The following is a 16,658-nucleotide window of genomic DNA, read 5'->3' as shown; positions in this document are numbered from 1 at the left end:
CCAAAAGCAAAGCTCGTCTCCAAATGAATTATCATGCTTGAACCTGCATGGCAGTTTATCTGGGTTACTTTTTTTAGTACTTATTAAAGTTTAGGCAATACAGGTTTATAAATACAGTAGAAGTAATAACATAAAAAACAAACATGTGCAAACCATTGCATAATGTGCCAAATATAGCCTAATAATATGCATTGAATAAGGGTGTATAATCGAAATTAAGTCACAATCTTGAATATCGAATAAAAAAATGGAATCGTCGATACTGCCACGCCCCCATGTCACGTCCGGTCGGCTTGTCAAGCGGAAAAAAACACACGTGTTGAAGTGCTGCAAGTCAGTCAGTCAACCTCCTCTAACTCATACAGCCAGTCAAAAGATAGCATGACAACTGCAGATGCTGGCGACCCATCGACAGAACTTGAGCCCCCTCCTCTTTCACTGAAGTGTGTTAAAGTGTGGAAGTATTTTGGATTTCCAGTGAGTTATGTTGACAACGTTCGCATTGTCGACAAAAAAGCCACAGTTTGCAAGCTCTGCCATGTGCCATATTCTGTGCGTTTACCATTGCACATTAGCCTAGCAGCTAGGGGATATTCCTTCTGCTTATAGCTTTATCCATATACTGTCTATGGCTTTATCCCAACAAAACCGCACGGTTGAATTTCAGCCTGCATGCATGTTTTGTAGCCTAAACAGCACAGCCGCAGCATATATTGGTTATGTTAGCGAGAGCAACAAGTTAACGGACTACCGTCCGCCGAGTCGCCCTCTTTGCTCAGCTGCTGTGCTGGCTTGTGGTGTTTTAAGCCCCCAACTAAGCCTTCAAGGCAGTGCTGCGACCTTCGTCTTCAACCATAGCCATTGCCTAATCCTAGTTAGTGTTGACGAACTGACCGAAGAGCAGGTTAATTAACCCGACTCGTGTCACTGAGCCGGGAGAATCAAGTGCCATACGTCAATGAACCGACTCACTCCTGTTATACATCCATGCATTCGTGGCGTTGTGTGTAGCTGGTATTCTTCTGCTAGACTGCTACTGTGTGTTTAGTAATCTAGCTCATTAGCGCCTCCACTGGAGTGGTGGTAGAATCAATCAGGAAATGGCCTAGACCGCACACCAGGCTACTGAACGAGACCGAATGTAACCGTGCAACCCGCCGCTCGAGTCCAATGTAATCAAGCGGTGTCTTGGTTCTCGGCAAGTTTGAGTTATTAACCAAGCCTTGTTTCTGGTGCATCTTAGATGATTGTGTTCATGGCAATTCACACATTATCGAAGGGGAAGTACATCACATACAAATACACGTCATGTTATCTTAGTAGTTATGTTAAGTTAAATGTTCGTTACATGGTAGGTAGGTTGTCACGAGGAGACCGCGCACCAGGCTACTGAACGAGATCCTAACAGTGCCTAATGCATGAGTCTATGTAATCAAACGGGTGTCTAGGTTCTCTGCAAGTTTGAGTTATCAACCGATCCCAGAAGCCTTATGTCTCGTGCATTTTAGAATTGTGTTCATTGAAATTCATAGGCTACATTACCAAGGGGAAAGTTCCCCTTGGTAATGTAGCTTGGTCCCCCATCCCCCCCCCCAGAGGTGGACCAACTATTCTCATTTAAGTGACAAGCTGCTCCTCCAAGTTTTCCATCAGCATTATTTACTTCAATTCATTCAATTATTGCTGACGTGCGTCTTGCTCAATTTTTACCTTGTAGTTGTCCTCGATGAAGGGGAACTGTCTTGACTGCAGGAACTGAGTCTTGGGAATATCCAGTCCATCTTCACCGTACAAGAACTGGACCACAGATCCATCGCTATCCCTCACCGTCAGATCATACTGCACTACCAAACCCTCCAGATGCTTTATGACACATCTGCAGAGGCGAGGATGTGAAGGAGGATTGAGGAAACAGGTCAGTAAAAGGAGAGGACAGTGCATCCAACAGATCAGTATGGCAGGTACAGTAAATAAAATGTTGGGTTCATCTACTATAGTCAATTTTTCTTTCTATTCAATTTTATTTATAGTATCAAATCATAACAAGAGTTATCTCAAGACACTTTACAGATAGAGTAGGTCTAGACCATACTCTATAATTTACAAAGACCCAACAATTCCATTAATTCCACCAGGACATTTTATATATATATATATATATATATATATATATATATATATATATATATATATATATATATATATATATATATATACACACATACAGATACATATACAGATCTCCTGCAGTGCCTGTATATCACGTTTTGTTTTATATAAAAAATTTTGACTCCGATGCACCAAAATGTCTTATTTTGGGGAAAAGGTAGGAAAAAAATATTCATGAATGAAATTAGTGTTTAAGTTGAAAATAAGACCCCATCAATTTAAATGTAGACTATTTAAACCCTCTAAAGTCTAACCCATCTTTTGTTCGCCTGGTCTCCTTGTGTAATAATGCTTAAACAACCTCCACTCTGTTATGCACAATGCACAAAGTTGATGTGACGCTAGGTTGAAAGATCGTGGAGCTAACCCTTAACCTAATAGCTGGTTTGATTTGCATTGAGAGATGATTTTATGTTTTAGATTTTGCTGAGGAGTTTATTTCCATTGTCAGTTACCATGGTAGCCAGCTAATACTAGCCTCGTAGCTACAGCTCAAAACGAGGACACCGTAACAGGCATTTTCCACTGGGCGTGTCTCTGCTGTGTTCTGGAGGCGCCGCGGGCCCGTGAGCAATCGCGGCCATTCAAGTCAATGCTTGATTTTCCAACGGCGCATCCCAGAGGCGTGGGTGAAGCGGCGCTCCGCTAAAGATACGCGCCATGTCTGTTTTCACGCGAGCTGCGGGCACGGCATTAGCATTGCAATGCATCCGAGGAGGAGTTTCTTCATTCTGGGCTGGTTTTGCTTTGGGTCACATCACAAAACGTTGCTCCACTGATTCAGGTAAGTTTCACACTACCAAATATAAATCATGTTTTTATTTTCTCCTGTGGTCTCCACATGGCATAGCTGTGTGTTTCAAACTCAGGAATTTGAATAATGTTGGGGTTTCAACAACTGAGACCGCTTATATAATAGTGTTTGCACCACACATTTCCCTCTCAAATGCACGTGTACAATGAACAGTTTGTTTTCTTTTTTGCACGGAACTAGGATTACCAGGGGAACTAGTTATGGGAACTGGAAGAGATGCTGATTCGCACTGAACTAATATCATCACACAACCTTTGTGTTTGGCGAATCATGGTAGGTCATTTGCTGTGTCATTTCTACTTGACAAATTACAGACATGGCAGATTAGCACAGGATTAAAATCACAGATGACCTCCTCAATTACTACAAATAACTAGAGGTACCAAGGGAATACTAGTCCTAGTGTTTGTGTGTAGTACATATTTATCCCCAGTGGCCATGTTGGAGCACCATGGGGCCCATGAACTACATCGTCACTGTGGCAGCCATTTTGGCCAGTGGCATCCACTGAGGAGGAAGCACTGAATTTGACAAGGCTGCATTTTCTTTCTAAATACTTGTTTACAATAGATTGGTGCCTTATACTGTACATTTTCTCTTCATTGGTTTAAATAACACACAATGTAGTCCATAGTTTATAAGGGTGCTCTACACATCCAGGGCCTTCAAACCATGTTAGATGTTACATCAATAATGAAAACACTACTCACAGCTACTTTTGCCAGAACAAGCTGGTTCTTTAACTCACTTTAGTGCCATTTTTTTGTGTTTCTTGAATCATCTTTTTTCCACTGCCTGTTGCCTGGGAACAGGGTCTGCACAGACACACAACAGTTTGTTTTCTATTTGCACGGAACTAGTATTGACAGTGGACCTCAAAATCACAGAGATGCCGACTGGCACATTCGGGACTAATATTATTCCACAACCTCTGTGTTTGGCAAATCATGGTAGGGAAGTCGTTGTATAATTTTTACTTGACAAATTACAGAAATGGCAGATTTGCACAGGATTAAAGTCACAGATGACATCCTCAATAACTACAAATGACTAAAGGTTGCTATGTAATACAAATCCCAATGTGGATAGGGTGTTTCTGTTTCAAAGAGCTTCTGAGAGAGAGACTTAAATCGCACCAAATGTGAATGTAACGTGACCACACGTCTTCAGCCCTTTCTGAACTAATGAGCAGTAAGGTTTACGTTACCTCTGCAGGTATCCTGATCTAGATGTTTTCACAGCTGTGTCGACCAGTCCCTCTCTGCCAGCCATACAGTGGAAGAAAAACTCCTGAACACCGCGAGATTACACACAGACAAGGAAAGATATGTATCATAAAGTAACAAGAGAAACGTCACAGCAGCAGTAGCCGTAAAAAAGACTTTATAAGAGTCAGAGAGTGCTTTCATGTGTGTCCACGACAGGAGCTACAGTGTAAAAGCAACTTTTAAAACGAGTCCTCTACGCAACACAAACACAGCTCTCCTCGTGTACCTGTGGTTTGATGCCTGTGAGGAACCTTCCAGAAACGAAGCCCCCGGCACCAGGTGCAGGATCATATGGCTGGAAGCACGGCAAGGATTTCCCAGAAGGCATCAGTGGAGGCCTACGGCCCTCCAACTCGATCTGACCTAGTAGACACGAAATCTGAAAGACACACACACACACAAACAAAGTTCATGAGGCTTTATTGAAGTGTGTGTGTGTGTGTGTGTGTGTGTGTGTGTGTGTGTGTGGGGTACCTGCATGGTGTTTACAGTAGATCCCTTGGCTCCTGATTGGACCATCAGTTGGAGGTTGTTGTCTGGGAAAGAGGTGTGGAGTCCGACTGGCATGCACACCTGCACACAACAACATTTCATCATCGAGAACAGTGACGACTGGCAACATGCAATCCTTTTTTAAATGCATATTTTTGAGCATTTTGTTCATTCACTGGATTGAGTACAGTAGAAAGCTGACAGGAAATGGGAAGTCACATGCAGCAAATGTCCCCTGCTAGACTCAAATATCGGACTTCTGAGTACATGGTCAGCATCTTTAACTCATAGGCAACCAGGATGCCCCAACATATACTCCTGAACACACGACAGGGATGTAGACTTAAGTTATTTTTTCATCATAGCTCACATTTATTAGCCTCTTGATCTGGCAGTTCCTGCATTCTGATGTTTATTGTGCTAGACAATGACTGTCTGCCAGCTGCAGACCTGCTAATCTGTAGCAGACCATGACTTGCGAAAAGTTGTCAGTACATGAGTCAACAGGGTGTTAGATAGACAGATAGTTTATTGTCATTGCATATCACTACACAACGAAATTAAGATGACCTCAATCACTCACTTAGCAGCATAAAGATAGAAAGATAAAAAGTGACAGTGTCAGCACACACATAAATATGGAGTAAAAAAAAAAAAAAAAAAAAGCTCACGGCCCTGTGAAAAAAGCTATTTCTCATGCGATTTGTCCGCGCCCTCATGACCCTAAAGGCCCTGACACACCAACCAGACGGGCCGACCGTCGACAGAAAAGCCAGTCGGACTGATCAGTCGGGTCCCGATGCCTCAGAACACACTGAGGCGACGCCGACTTGAGCGTACGCTCTGCCCGTGCGCGAAACGTAATACGTCTCCATAGCAGCAGGCGGCGCTGCTCTGTATTGTTTCCATTAACAGTCTGATTATTTCCCAGAAAATGAAAACCGGCAGCTGATTGGACGAACGCGTCACGTGGTTCTTTTTTTCTCCGGAAATTCACAGCCAGACTGTCATGGCGGCTTGTTCAGAATACGATCTCATATTGTACTAAAATAGTTCACCGAAATGTGTTTCTGAAAACATTTTAAGCGAGAAATAGGCCGTGCAGTTTCTGAATCTGTCTTCATTTCAGATTGACAAAGGTCAGTTTAAAAGATTTTTGTCAGATTTTGAGAGGCTCATCCGCTCCCCATTTCCTGGTGAGTCCCGACTGCCCTCTCCCGACTGAACATGTCGGGTCGGCCCAAATGAAGGCCGACGGCTCCTCGGACAGCCGACGGCACGGGACACACCGAACAGACTCGAGTCACCGACCTCGCCAGACGGTCCGACGGCCGATTATCGGGCTGGTGTGTCTTCTCTCTAAGGCCGGCGACAGACTGGATGCGTGGCGGGAGCGTGGCGTTTCTATTGTGTGTCAGCTGCGTGGATCTTTTCTACCAGAAACGTGTCTGACGCGGCGCTGCTGCTGCTAGCTCTGTCTGTACACATGTATGTTTCCCATTGATTTAGTGCACTCAAGCAGTAGTATACTTAATGTTAAACATTAATATATAATGATTTGATTACAGCAAAGACAACGTCGGCAGTATTGACGGCAAAATAGGCTACAGAATATTTCGTTCGTATTGACAGGTGCAATATTTGAAAATTGATTTGTTTTTTTAAATTACATTTATGTCTGCATTTATTTCAAAGCCTAGAGACTTTCAAACATCAACATGTCATTTATTAATATGTATCTGTGTCAAAATGACATATAAACATCTTATCCTATTCTATTTGCCTGGAAACGCTTCCAACATGCTTGCATGAAAAATAGGCGTCGGTACTATTTCTAGCAATTCAATTTATTTCAATTTTAATTTTATTTATAGTATCAAATCATAACAAGAGTTATCTCGAGACACTTTACAGATAGAGTAGGTCTAGACCACACTCTATAAAGCCCCAACAATTCCAATAGTTCCCCCAAGAGCAAGCATTAGCAGTGGCTATTGCGACAGTGGCGAGGAAAAACTCCCTTTTAGGAAGAAACCTCGGCAGACCCAGACTCTTGGTGGGCAGTGTCTGACGGTTGGGGGTAGCAGGCAAACGTTTCCGGCGCCGTGCCTGCGACGTACGTGTCACACAGGCAGTTTCAAGCTCTAACCTGTTAACATGGGAGCCGAAATAAAAACGGACACGCCACGCAGCTGACACGCTCACGCGACGCAGCCAGTCTGTGGACGGCCTAAGCCTGCCTGAGGGTAGGGTGTCAAAAAGCATATGGCCAGGGTGTGTAGGGTCCGCTCTGATGCTTGCTGCTCTTCTCTGCAGCCTACTGGAGTATACTTCCTCAAGGTAAAGGGTAACTACCGTTTTTTTTTTTTTTTTCAACCTGGACCCTATTTCCCTATGTTTTTGTGTCTAAGGCGTCTTCACACCTATGCGAGTGACGGACGGCAAGCTTGACCGCCGTCTATTTCTGTGATAGAAACACTGCAAGCTGCTAGAGTTTGCTGCTCTGCTGCGTCGCAGATTGCTACACACACACACACCTCACTACAGGAGACATTAGCTCAGACTTGAGTGGACTTGGAGTATGTATACAGGGCTCAACGCTAACTTTTTAAAGTGGTTGCCGGCTTGGCAACCAGGCATCAGCTTTTGGCTGCCGAAATTGACAATACGGTTGCCATGTTTTAAACTGCCTATATTTGGAGCAATTCATTTCTTATGTAACGATACCACACATTTTAATAATGAAACAATAAGATAATGGCTTGCAATATAATTTCCCATCCCTCTGAAATAGGAGTGCAACGGATCACAAAACTCATAGATCGGATCACGGAGCGGATACATTCTTGGATCAGCACAAAAAAATTTTTAATTTAAATTTAAATGATTATTATAAATGTCATAACAAGGGCGCCCGAATAGTTCAGTTGGTAGAGCGGGCGCCCATATATGGAGGTTTCCTCCTCGACGCAGCGGGCCCGGGTTCGACTCCGACCTGCAGCCCTTTGCTACATGTCATTCCCCCTCTCTCCCTCTTTCATTTCTTCAGCTGTCCTGTCAATAAAGGCCTAAAAATGGCCCAAAAAATGTAATAACAGTGACTTTTAAGAATAATTACTTCTCTCACCAGTAAATTGCTGTTAAAAGAAAAAAAAAATAAATAAATATGTGTTGCATTTGAACCGTGTTAAATCCAGTTATACTGCTGTGTAACGTATTATTAGTGTTTACTAGCGTGACATGCAGCAATGTTTAGGTTGCCTCTAACGCTGGTTTCGTATGGAGCTAAATCAGGGCCAAATGTTTTGTTAATTTGAAAAAAATATATATAGTTGAAAAACTAAAGCTTGAAATTGAAAATTTAAGTTTTGGTCTAAAACTTGAAAAATAAAATCATGTATTCAAACTAAATATAAGTGTACCAATTTTTCTTTCAGTTTGAATAAAATTTAGATTTAGAAATTCTGGAATTATTTTTGAATAAATTATTAATTTTCATTTTTCACTTTTATATTTGTTTTCAGTTCCACATTTCATGTTTACAGATTCAAAACTTATTATTTTTACGGCTTCAAATCTTTTTTTACAGTTTCAGATCTGTTTTTCAGTTTCAGATCAGTTTTTTTCAGTTTCAGACTTTTGGCCCAGATTTTGCGTAGGGGGCGTGGCTTCAACTAAGAGGGGCGTGGAATTATGAGTGACAGCCTAACAAAGAAGGCAGAAGACTCTCCTCAGTCATGTTGCCTTCAGGAAATTGTGTTACTGAGAGAACTATGACTGAATGCTTTCTATCCACCATATACATGTGATTTTTACTAAACAAACTGATGCCAGTGACAAAGTTCCATTTAAAATACTGTTTTGGACAACATGTGGTACCAATTACACTATAAGAGCAATAAACTGTGCCAGATTGTGCAGTTCAGCAGGAACAATGACTTCTCCCACTTCCACGTACGACTTTGAATGAATGCACCACAGTATTCATTCGGCAGTCAGCATGGTGTCCGCTCCGCCAAGCTGGTGCCAGCGCACAGGTAAGACATGTGAAAGATATTTGCATTTTTGAATAGATACTCTGGGACATTATCCCCGCAGTGGCATTTTTTTGTCATTAACACATAAAGAGAAAATAGGTGGACAGCTGGACAAAGCTGGAAATGAAGCATCGCAGCCACTGTCGAGTTATGGTCATTCTGACAAACAGAGGTTAACAAAGACACTACACGTTAAAGTCAAAAAAACTTGAGCTGAAATTAGTGTAAAAACACCAGCTAGCGTGAAGCTAACATTAGTTAATGCTAACTTTAGTGCTAGCGATGCTTCATTTCCAGCTTTGTCCAGCTGTCCACCTATTTTCCCTTTATATGTTAATGACAAAAAAAAAAAATGCCACTGCGGGGATAATGTCCTAAAGTATCTATTCAAAAATGCTAATATCTTTCACATGTCTTACCTGTGCGCTGGCACCAGGGTTGCCTTGGCGGAGCGGACGCCATGCTGACTGCCGAGTGAATACTGTGGTGCATACATTCAAAGTCGTACGTGGAAGTTGATTGCTCTTATAGTGTAATTGGTACCACGTGTTGTCCAAAACAGTTTTTTAAAATGGAACTTTGTCACTGGCATCAGTTTGTTTAGTAAAAATCACATGTATATGGTGGATAGAAAGCATTCAGTCAAAGTTCTAGCAGTAACACAATTTCCTGAAGGTAATATGACTGAGGAGAGTCTTCTGCCTTCTTTGTTAGGCTGTCACTCATATGTGTACTGTATCTTTTGACGGCAAACGCGCGTGTGTGGAAAGCGGGCGCACAACAGCTGAAATGTTGCGTTGCTCACGAACGTAGTGTTTAACTTTACGGAGACAACCAAATAAAATATTGACTTCTTTTGAAATAAATGTTAACTCTGTGTGTAGTACATATTTATCCCCAGTGGCCATGTTGGAGCACCGTGGGGCCCATGAACTACATCGTCACTGTGGCAGCCATTTTGGCCAGTGGCATCCACTGAGGAGGAAGCACTGAATTTGACAAGGCTGCATTGTTTCTTGAAATAAAGTTTTGATTTGTTTTTATATATACAAAAATACACAAATACTGAACAGGTGATTGCCAAAGGGGGGCAACTAGAGACCACGAAACGGTTGCCAATTGACTCAATCTGGTTGCCAAGGGCAACCGTGCAACCGTTACTGTCGAGCCCTGGTATAGTTGGTGCGGTGCGAGTACGGGTCACGTTCTCACCACAAATGAACCGCTCTAGAGTTTGATTGAAAGCGCACCGAGAACACCTCTTCAAGCAGGTCTCGGTACGCTTGTTTGGTCAATACACGAGTGCGATCGCTGCGTTCTCACCTGTCCAAACAAACCGCACCAGCGGGGCAAACAAACTCTAGTTTGATTCATCCGAAATAACGAGGGAGGTGTGAAAGAGCCCTAAGTGACTGATGGGAACAACAATCTTTGAAATTGGTCCAGTATTAAGCAAGATCGCTGCAGTCGGCAGCGGTGAAACAAGCTACAATGTGAGTTAATAGGGAAATTATGGCTTGTATTTACGTTCACAAAAGTGCTCGTTTTGCCGCTGACAGGCTCAGATTAATATTCTAAGTGTCTGACAACATTATGGAAAGGATTTCTAAGGAAGTCGAGCTTTCTGTTAAAGAGAAAGTAAAAACATAAAATATCCGCGAAATTGCATTCGCTAAACCCACCAGACTCCATTTTAGCATTGTAAAACACACTTCAAAGTCGACCGAAACAAAATAAAACTATGAAAAGCCGTTTTGGGTCGTCTTTCCACTTTTCCAACCATTACAACTCTAGCTTTGGTTGAAATAAACACAGTTTACCGATTTACATGTGAAAATATGTTGGCTCTATACACGCTAAAAGTATTGCTTTTTTTAAATGGAGTCTGGTGGGTTTAGCGCTAGTGACTTCAGAGCTGTTTCTGGTTAAACAGAAAGGTCTCAAAGAGGTTTTAAAGGTCTATCTGTAAAGGGATCCCTTTCCATAATGTTGTCAGACACTTGGAATATTAATCTGAGCCTGTCAGTGGCAAAACGAGCACTTTCGTGATGGTACATACAAGCTGGACAATTCATGATTAACGGTTACCCTTTAAAGTATGTGGAAGCAACTGACTGCAAGTATTAGCCCTTTATTACCAAAATGTTCCTAATGTATGCAAAAGGAGGAACTAAGCTCACGATACTAGGAACTAAAATGACATTGGCATTTTATATCACACTTAAAACTAATTTACATCTGAACAAACAGCAGCTACTTCTCTCTTTCTCTCTCTCTAGCCCTATTGTTCATGAACCTTTGCAAAGTACTACCCCTGGGATATTTTTTACACCTGGAACTATCCCCAAAGAACTTCATTTAACAGATGACGTCCCTGAATTCCTCAAAACGTTGTTGGCTCCCGTAAAGATCCTCCAGTGAAAACAGTGCTGGTATTATGTGTGGAGTAAGAGGTAGTTTATCCGTCATCGTTCACTGTACTCAATGTCAGTAGTGGCAGTGGTGGTGCTACTATTAGTAGTAGTAGTAGTAGTAGTAGTGGCAGGTTACCTTGTTAATGTCATTGTTCACTTGGTTGGCCACTTCTTTGAACTTGTGGTCGGCCGTGCTGAAGTCTCTCTGGTCTGGGTTGAGGTGAGCATCCTGCCAGCGGCTCTGGGCCTCAGCTTGATCCACATTGGCGGGCAGGTTGAAGGCTGCCTGGAGAGCCTTAGAGACAGAACAGAAAACATATTTTTTTTCACCACAAGATAAGAAAACTAGCGAAAACCTACAGAGAATGATCAGTTTCGGCTCAAAGTTGTTGGCCGGCCAGCAGTAAATTTTTCACATAAAAAAGTCTCAGAAGTGAATTTAGTGATGAAATAGCAGACGAAAATTAATGCGGGAAATTAACTGTGTAGAGTTTGAATATGGGCAGTTTTACAAAAATTGATGGCCAATCGCACATTTTCTCCGATGTTGTCGACTCGAGAAGCTCCAGTCTGACATGACGGGCAGCTGGTGGCAGCCGGGATCACTTGCTCGCCGGCCGGCCAGTAGTGCTCACAGACCCCGCTGTCAGCTGGAAGTCTCAATAGAATCATGGACAAGTTTATTTCCTGAAATGTTGTTTGTGTTTAGCCTACATCATCAGTTTCTATCATCTAATGTCAAACAAGAGGCCAAGCCAGCCTGGTAGTGAAGCTGCAGCCAGATGCTCCTCAACTGTTTCCCAGCAGTCAGCTCCCCCTGCTGTCCATAAGGTGCCTCTGCACCCCTTTTGTTTCAGACCCCCCCCCCCCCATCAGCCTTTGGGCCACACCTCCACTTTTGACATCTGTCAGTGGAAAAGCCAAATGTTAAATCGAAAAGCCAAATGTTATATCGAAATTGAAAAGTCAAATGTTAAATCGAAATTATGTAAAATTCAAAAGATAAAATCATTTTACATTTCAACTTTGCTTTTTCAGTTTCCTTTTTCTTTTTTAAATTCAATTATGGCATGACTTTTCCTAGTAGCGTAGTAAAATAATATTTTTTAATTTGATCTTGCTTTGTTTTCTCTTTAGACTTTCAATTTGAATTATGAATACATATATCCTCCATAGAACGGGCAACACAGATTTTGATAATAAACAACTAAAAATGTTACACACTGGACCTTTAAGGTTGTACTTAAAGCCATAATGTGTGGAATTAAAATAATGTCTATGGATGTTGCCACCCCCTAGGAACACTGAGATGAAGAACCAGAAGCAACAAATGGACTGCACTAGTTGTCAGTGAACATGCAGTTTAAGTTCAGATTTTAAAGAAATCAGTGAAGAAATCTACACTGTGCTGTAGCTAAAAGTTCAGACACTCTTCAGAGCAACAGCACTCTTTGCTGCTTCAGTTCATTTCACTACATGTTTCTGTTTGTGTGTAGTACATATTTATCCCCAGTGGCCATGTTGGAGCACTGTGGGGCCCATGAACTACATCGTCACTGTGGCAGCCATTTTGGCCAGTGGCATCCACTGAGGAGGAAGCACTGAATTTGACAAGACTGCATTTTTTTTCTAAATACTTATTAACAGTGAATTAGTGCCTTATACTGCATGTTTTCTCTTCATTCATTGGTTTAAATAACACACAACTTAGTCCATTTATCAGTGTGCTCTACACATCCAGGGCCTTCAAACCATGTTGGATGAACACACAATAATGAAAACACTACTCAGACAGCTACTTTTGCCAGACCAAGCTGGTGCTTTAACTCACTTTGGTGCCAATCTTCAGTGATTCTTGAATTATCTTTTTCCTTTGCCTGTTGGCTCCCGATTTCACCAGGATGTCTTCCACGCCTAGACACAAACACAAAAAGGTTTAGAAGAATACTGCTGCTCTGCTAACTGACAGACATAAACCAATAATGCGGTCTGTGATACATCTGTGTCAGGAGGGCACGCTTTACCGTATCTGGGTTCTCCTTACCTAGCGTAAAGCCCCTGTATAGCTGCAGGTAAGCAGTGAAGAGTCGAGCCAGACAGCTGAGCAGTTTGCCACTGGTCCCCCCTCCGTACAGCTCATAGCAGCAGTGGACCAGACCGTAGGCTGAGGAGCCGTAGTGGGCTTTGTCCAGAACCCCCACCAACAGCTCGCCCTGGCGAATCACCACCTGGGAAACAAAGAGAAAAGGAAAGTAGAGGGGTTAATAAAGGTTAAAGATTGACTCCTTTTGGACTTTGTCCAAAATTTGAATTGCTCCACACAAGCGCCGCCTAATTTTTTCTCCATATGTGTTTTTAGCATCGCATCATTTATTGCATCATCATTTTTTATTTTTCAAGGGAAGGTTTCAGTACGCCAAAATAAAGGCAAAAGAATGCAGGTCTTGTATCAACCTATATCATTGTTGGCACATGTTGATTTGGATTGGAAAGTAAAATCTTCTGTGTGTGTGTGTATGTGTGTGTGTGTGTGTGTGTGTGTGTGTGTGTGTGTGTGTGTGTGTGTGTGTGTGTGTGTGCGCACACCTGTGAATCACACATGCTGTCAGGTCTGTATCCTGGAGCAGCTCGCGGTGGGACTTGGATAAGTAAAATCTTCCGTGTGTGTGTGTGTTCTTCTTTAACTATATTCGTGGGGTCCAAAAAACAGGAATACAGTATACTTGTGGGGTCCGGACAGCTTTGTGGGGCCAAAATGCTGGACCCCACAAGTTTAAGACTTGGTTTTAGGATTAGGGTTATGGTTAGGGTGAGGGTAAGGGTTAAGGTTAGGCATTTAGTTGTGATGGTTAAGGTTAGGGTAAGGGGCTAGGGAATGCATTATGTCAATGTGTGTGTGTGTGTGTGTGTGTGTGTGTGTGTGTGTGTACCTGTGAGTCACACATGCTGTCAGGTCTGTATCCTGGAGCAGCTCGCGGTGGGACTTGGATCCATGCTTTGCTGGGGATTTTCGATTTGCCGACCAGGTTGAGAGGCACAGCCTTCTCTGGGATTACATTCAGCAGGAGCGTAGACACCACCTGCAACAAAAACCAAATCAACGACACGATAGTAACATTGATGTTGCAGAGGCATTAGAGCACAAGACAAGAGTTGAACACAGTGAACGTGTGACTTCAACGTTCGGGCTAAACTGACTCATCGTTGCTTTCGTTGTTCCTTTAGGCTGCCACTGTCATAGAGCACCATCAAAAGCCTAAGAGTACCTACTGAAACATGGACTTAATGTTACAAGTTCAATTACCTGCTTCCCTGTCCATAGTTGCTGGGGTTTGAGTATGGCCGGTGGCAGCAGTTTAACTCTGCCTGGTTTGTCCGTCAGTCCTCTGTACACCAGCTCAATGTACTGGACTCTGGTAAAGAAACAGCCTCGTATGGTCATCCTCGTACCCGATACCATGTGGTCCTGGATCAGACCTGCTAAAGGTTTGCCATCCTAAAGATAGCAAGAAAAACCAGAGTGCTGATCTGTGCGTGTTCATAAGAATGCGTCCCCTGAAAGAGGCTTACCGTTCCAACATTATTTGAGCCAGCCGCAGAGCATTAGCACTCTTCGCTGCTTCAGTTCATTTCACTACATGTTTGTGTGCAGTACATATTTATCCCCAGTGGCCATGTTGGAGCACCGTGGGGCCCATGAACTACATCGTCACTGTGGCAGCCATTTTGGCCAGTGGCATCCACTGAGGAGGAAGCACTGAATTTGACAAGGCTGCATTTTAGCTACTAAGTTATTGAAAAGTTAACTTATGTGCCACAAAGCAGTATTACTTAAGCCCCTGTCACACATGCACTGCAACCTGAAATTATCTAGACAATAACCAGCAGAGAAATTTATGTGAGAACGCAAATGTACAAATCAGTTGTCCCGGACAATCAAACGGTCTGTACCATGCCAGCTCCCTAGTACAAAGTCTGTGTAATCTCTGATTTAGCCCAAAGTGTGAGAATTCACAGCGAGCGGGTGGCCGTGTTGACGACGATTCTATAACGCAGCTGGACGCAAAACCGGACGAAACTAAACATCCGAGGGTTAAGAAGAAGGGTGATTTACGCAAAGACGGCAACAAAAATGTCTAACTGGAGAGACAATGTGATTTGGGAACTTGCTGTCGGTAATGGGCAATGCCGAAATCCTCAGACAAATTCAAGGGACGGCAACAGACTCCGTTGTTTACAAGCAAATTACGAACCGGCTCTGTGCCGCGGTGTAATCCGGGTCATGTCCTGCCTCTTGCACCTCGCCTAAACCAAACCGAGTATTTCCTGTAAGCGAGAAGGCACCCGACACGGAAAATCTCCCGTAGTGGGCTAGACGTGAGAAAGGGAAACTTCGGAAAATGTCAGGACCTGATTCGTCGGACGTTGTCTGGAGTTCATATGTTAAAATGGCTTAGGTTAGTTGGCTAGCTGCACTCAGAAGTGCCCACGTTCTGATTTTAGGAAGTTTCCGCATTTCATTCAGCACAGTTGTCCAGATAACTGTGTAATCCCGCTTTCTGAAACAGGCCTCAGTCCTAATGGAACGAGACTAGATAGACTATAGGCATTGGTTAGCTAATCTCATATCTAAACACCCAATAACAAGTCTGATGAAATGATGGTGTAAAACAGCACAGATAGAAACTGTAACTGTTTAGAAACACACTCAGGTGTTTGCCGCTGAGAGGTTAGGGCTGTGGGAAGCTGTGGTATACTCTATCAAAACCTTGTAATCTACAGTGTTTGTGTGCGCATACCCACCTTGGGGACGAGGTACTGCTGGTCAGTGCTGACTAACGTGTAGGCCTCTGCTCTGGCCAGCTCGCTTTGAGGGAAGTGTGCGTTCATTTCGTCTCCATCAAAGTCGGCATTGTACGCCTTGCAGTTGGCATAGTGGAGCCTTAGTACCTGTAGCATCAAACAACAATCATGTACAATTGGTTATATATCATTCATTTCAAACACACACTAAATCCCAATTAAACAAATGAGCCTGGACCGATTCGATCGTACCTTCTCTCCTGGTAAGATGCGTGCACAGTGGGCTTGTATGGAGGGTCTGTGCAGAGTTGGCTGTCTGTTCAGTAACATAACATCTCCGTTCTTTATATGACGATTCACCTGGACAGACAAAAGGCAGAAGAGTGAACGGCAATGCCACTGTCTGACTGACTGACTGAACGAAAGTTTGCACACTTGCAGAGTGTACAAGGCAGTATGTCTGTGAAATACAACAATTACAATCCGGGTGTCTGACTTACAATCTTCATGGGCATCTTATGTGGACCAGGACAGGGCGTCAGCAGTTGCTTGGCGACAGCCTCTCTCTGTGCAAGGCTGGTAGAGGAGAGGATGGTTCTCCTGCCGTCCTCGTTTATCACCATGGACGCACCGGGGTGGACGTTGGGCCCGTTGAGAACGG

At 43.1% G+C, this 16,658-nt stretch overlaps 1 protein-coding gene and 4 non-coding genes across 5 annotated transcripts in view; all 5 read right to left on the bottom strand.

Moving 5' to 3' along the window:
* The window catches only part of polr1a (RNA polymerase I subunit A), a 56,318-nt gene that overhangs the window by 28,249 nt on the left and 11,411 nt on the right, over positions 1–16,658 (bottom strand). The window contains exons 13-24 of the mRNA XM_036005923.1: positions 16,498–16,658; positions 16,250–16,357; positions 15,998–16,144; positions 14,499–14,690; positions 14,125–14,274; positions 13,239–13,422; positions 13,026–13,108; positions 11,331–11,489; positions 4,726–4,824; positions 4,478–4,630; positions 4,191–4,273; positions 1,711–1,876 (exon numbers count right to left, since the gene is read on the bottom strand). The exon at positions 16,498–16,658 is cut by the window's right edge and continues 67 nt beyond it. Coding sequence (XP_035861816.1) covers positions 1,711–1,876; positions 4,191–4,273; positions 4,478–4,630; positions 4,726–4,824; positions 11,331–11,489; positions 13,026–13,108; positions 13,239–13,422; positions 14,125–14,274; positions 14,499–14,690; positions 15,998–16,144; positions 16,250–16,357; positions 16,498–16,658 — 1,685 coding nt within the window. The remainder of the gene's footprint in view (positions 1–1,710; positions 1,877–4,190; positions 4,274–4,477; positions 4,631–4,725; positions 4,825–11,330; positions 11,490–13,025; positions 13,109–13,238; positions 13,423–14,124; positions 14,275–14,498; positions 14,691–15,997; positions 16,145–16,249; positions 16,358–16,497) is intronic.
* LOC116036638 lies at positions 3,388–3,524 on the bottom strand. The gene has a single exon (XR_004101662.1). It is a non-coding gene; the product is annotated as a small nucleolar RNA SNORA5 (small nucleolar RNA).
* Positions 9,653–9,789, bottom strand: LOC116036637. The gene has a single exon (XR_004101661.1). It is a non-coding gene; the product is annotated as a small nucleolar RNA SNORA5 (small nucleolar RNA).
* On the bottom strand, positions 12,679–12,815 carry LOC116036639. The gene has a single exon (XR_004101663.1). It is a non-coding gene; the product is annotated as a small nucleolar RNA SNORA5 (small nucleolar RNA).
* LOC116036640 lies at positions 14,835–14,971 on the bottom strand. Its single transcript, XR_004101664.1, has one exon. It is a non-coding gene; the product is annotated as a small nucleolar RNA SNORA5 (small nucleolar RNA).

The sequence above is a fragment of the Sander lucioperca genome, chromosome 1 (assembly GCF_008315115.2).
Source record: "Sander lucioperca isolate FBNREF2018 chromosome 1, SLUC_FBN_1.2, whole genome shotgun sequence".
Lineage (NCBI taxonomy): Eukaryota > Metazoa > Chordata > Actinopteri > Perciformes > Percidae > Sander > Sander lucioperca.
The sequence above is the reverse complement of the archived record's forward strand: the minus strand, read 5'-3'. Positions and strand labels throughout refer to the sequence as shown.